This window comes from Carlito syrichta, unplaced genomic scaffold (genome assembly GCF_000164805.1).
Source record: "Carlito syrichta isolate Samal-C Ts95f unplaced genomic scaffold, Tarsius_syrichta-2.0.1 Scaffold305688, whole genome shotgun sequence".
NCBI classification, from domain to species: domain Eukaryota; kingdom Metazoa; phylum Chordata; class Mammalia; order Primates; family Tarsiidae; genus Carlito; species Carlito syrichta.
In genome coordinates this window covers 337656-341249 of record NW_007249784.1, presented here as the reverse complement: position 1 = coordinate 341249, position 3594 = coordinate 337656, and the positions used below count along the sequence as shown (strand labels likewise).

At 44.0% G+C, this 3594-nt stretch overlaps 1 protein-coding gene across 1 annotated transcript in view; it reads right to left on the bottom strand.

The window, feature by feature from the left end:
- The window catches only part of DNAH2 (dynein axonemal heavy chain 2), a 112682-nt gene that overhangs the window by 99854 nt on the left and 9234 nt on the right, over positions 1 to 3594 (bottom strand). Inside the window, exon 5 of the mRNA XM_008062346.2 lies at positions 2286 to 2456. Within this exon, the coding sequence (XP_008060537.1) occupies positions 2286 to 2456 (171 nt within the window). The remainder of the gene's footprint in view (positions 1 to 2285; positions 2457 to 3594) is intronic.

Here is a 3594-nt window from a genome sequence, read left to right as displayed (position 1 = left end):
TGCCCAGGCGGGTCTCAAACCCATAGGCTCAGGCAATCCACTCACCTCAGCCTCCCAAAGTGCTGGGATTACAGGCTGAGCCACCGAGCCTGGCTCCATGTTTCTATTCATTGAATAATCCATTCTTCCCCACAGATTTTTTGGTTTTTGTTGTTTTTTTTTTTTGTTAGAGCTCACTGTGTCACCCAGGCTGGAGTGCAGTAGCACACTCACAGCCATCGCAGCATCAACCTGCTGGGTTCAGGCAATCCTTCCATCTCAGCCTTCCAAGTAGCTGGAACTACAGGCACACACTACCACGCCCAGCTTATTTTTTTGATTTATTGTAGAGACGAGGTCTTACCAAGTTGCCCCAGCTGGTCTTGAACACCTGGGTTCTGGCAATCCTCTTGCCTCGGCCTCCCAAAGTGCTGGGATTATAGGCATGAACCACCATGCCTGGCCTCCCACAGATTTTAAGTGTCATTTTTTTTAATAGAAAATGCTTACATATCTGTTTCTTTTTGTTTGTTTGTTTGTTTGTTTTGAGTTGGAGTCTCACTCTGTTGCCCAGGCTGGAGTATAATGGCATGCTCACAATCCTTCTGCCTCAGCCTTCCAAGTAGCTGGAACTACAGGTGTGCACTACCACACCCAGATAATTTTTTGATTTATTGTAGAGATGAGGTCTCACCATGTTGCCCAGGACGGTCTTGAATCCATAGGCTCAGGCAATCCTCTTGCCTCTGTATCCCAAAGTGCTGTGATTACAGGCCACCACACCCAGCTCGAGATATATTTTTTAATCTTTTATACAAGAAATCTAGGAACTGTGGCATTTGGGGCACCATGTTTGGAGTGGCATTAAAATAATAATTTTTTTAGATAAAAATAATCTTTATAATATTAAGATTCCTACTCAGAAGCAGGATATGGCTCACCATTTACTCAAATCTGCTTTTGTGACCAGCCACAAAGTTGCTTTCTTTCATATAAATCCTACTTTTATAGTAAGTATTTATATTCAAATACAAATATATTTTTGCAAATTTGGGGGTTTTTTTGTGAGTGAAATCCTTTTCGTTATGTTTGTTGACTGATTATTGCCAATACATAGGAAAAAGCCTGTTTTGCCTGCGTTTAATAAGGGATGCTTTGCAGATTGTGTCATTGTTGCACAGCATCATGTTAATCATCATGCTAATTTCCATTTTTGGATATGTGCTGCCAATAAGAGCAAAGCAATAACTTTTTTCTTTGCCAATGTTTTATTTCAAAAATTCCAAATATATATACAGAAATGTTCAAAGAATTTTACAATAATATACTGTACACGCATCACCCAGATTCTACCACCAACAATTTACTATACATCTTTTTTTTTTTAAGCAACAGGGTCTCACCCTGTTGCCCAGGTTGACACAATCATACCTCACTGTAACCTCAAACTCCTAGGCTCAAGCGATCCTCTGGTCTCAGCCTCCTGAGCAGTGGGGACTACAGGCATACACCACCACACGGTTACTTTTTAATTTTTTATAGAGAAAGGTCTCACTGTGTTGTCCAGGCTGGTCTCAAACTCCTGGTCTCAAGTGATCCTCCCACCGTGGCCTCCCAAAGTACTGGGATTACAGGCATAAGCCACTGCATCCGGCCTACATCTGTCTCCCTACCCTAGGTTTACCCTTCTCTGATGTATTCTTCACCTTGTTGAAATAGTTATCTATATAATCCATGAAAGGACTTCAATAGCTCCCTCTGGGATACAGGCCAAATTCTCTAGCAGAATATATAAGACCTTCCACAAGCTGACTCCAACCTGCTTTTTCAGTATCATTTCCCACTACTCTGCTTTTCTTCATGCATAGTGTGGTCTGTTAGCTCTTATCTAGTCTTGATGAAATCCTACTTACCCTTCATACCAGTTCAAATAGCACCTCCATCATCAAGCCTTCCCAGAATTCCACTGGCTCCATTAGTTGTTCCCATAAAGCTATAAAGCTTTATCCATGATCACAAACTATAGTAGTAAATATCTGCTTAAATGTGTGTCTTCTCCACTAGGCCATGACATCATCAGAGACATCCAGAGACATCTAGTGTCCCCACTAGACTGTGACAAGATCTCCACTAGGATCATACTATCATCTTTCTCTGTATCCCTGTTACCAAGTAGGGTGTCTGACACATAGTGGGGCTCAATAGACACTAGACCCCAGAGATAACAAGACTCAAGGATGATGGAGATATGCAGAAACCTCAGCCCCTGTAAGATCACCTTTAATCTGGGAAAGTAAGGTACGCACCTGTACAGGCATGCCCAGCTCTAGCTTCAGCCCAAAACAGGGGTCAACGAAGATGGTGAGGATAGATTCTGTAGGATCCTGGGCAAAGTATTCCAGAACAGCATCGTGCTCCTCTGTCCACTCAGCATCTGCCAGTCCTGTCAGTGCAGCTCGGGAGAGGAAGAGGGGCTTCTACAGGAGAGCAGACACAGAGCCAGAGTAGTTACAACTGTTAGGATGAGTCATTTCTCCCATCCACAATCACAGGTGAGGACATGGGAGATGAGAGAAGTCAGACAAGTTCAGATGGTGAGGAGAAAGCTGCAGATGAACTGAATGATAGGTTTCAAGCTTTTCAAAAAATGCAAGCTGGGCATGGTGGTTCACGCCTGTGATGTCAGCAGTTTGGTAGGCGGAGGCAAGAGGACTGCCTGAACTCAGGGGTTCGAGACTAGCCTGAGCAACATGGTGAGACCTCGTCTCTACAATAAATCAAAAAATTATCCAGGTGCGGTGGCGCATGCTTATGGTTCCAGCTACTTGGAAGGCTGGGGCGAAAGAATCACCTTAGCACAGCAGGTCAAGGTTGCAGTGGCTGTGAGTGTGCCACTGCACTCCAGCTTCGGTGATGGAGTGAGACTACAACTCAAAAAAAAAAAAGAAAGAAAGAAAACAAGATTCTTTTGCCTCTGAGAGTAAAACTAGAATGGACTATAAAGGAATACTATGGGGTATTATCTTTCTAGGATAATACCTTTATGAAGAAATAACATTATGCCTGTGGCTTGTAAAAATGTTTACTCAAAGGTAAAAGTGGATTAATGGAGTGTGTAGGATATTAGCTGAGAATGGACAATTAGAAGCAGGGAGATGGTAAGCTAGAAAAAGGATAAGGGTACAAGAGAAATGTCTGCATGAACAGCCCCCTCAGGATACTGAAGCAAGTATAAGATACTGGGAAAGCCGGGCTCGGTGGCTCAGCCTGTAATCCTGAGCCTTTGGGAGGCTGAGGTGAGTGGATTGCCTGAGCCCACGGGTTCGAGACCCGCCTGTCAGCAAGACCTCATCTCTACAATAAATCAAAAAATCAGCCGGGCATGGTAGCGCATGCCTGTAATTCTGGCAACTTGGAAGGCTGAGGCGGAAGAATCGCTGGAGCCCAGCAGGCTCCAACTCAAAAAAAAAAGATACTGGGAAAGGCCGGCATTGTGGCTCATGCCTATAATCCCAGCACTTTGGGAGGCTGAGGTAAGAGGACTGCCTGAGTCCTCGGACTCAAGACCAGCCTGGGCAACTCGGTAAGACCTCATCTCTACAATAAAAAAAAAAA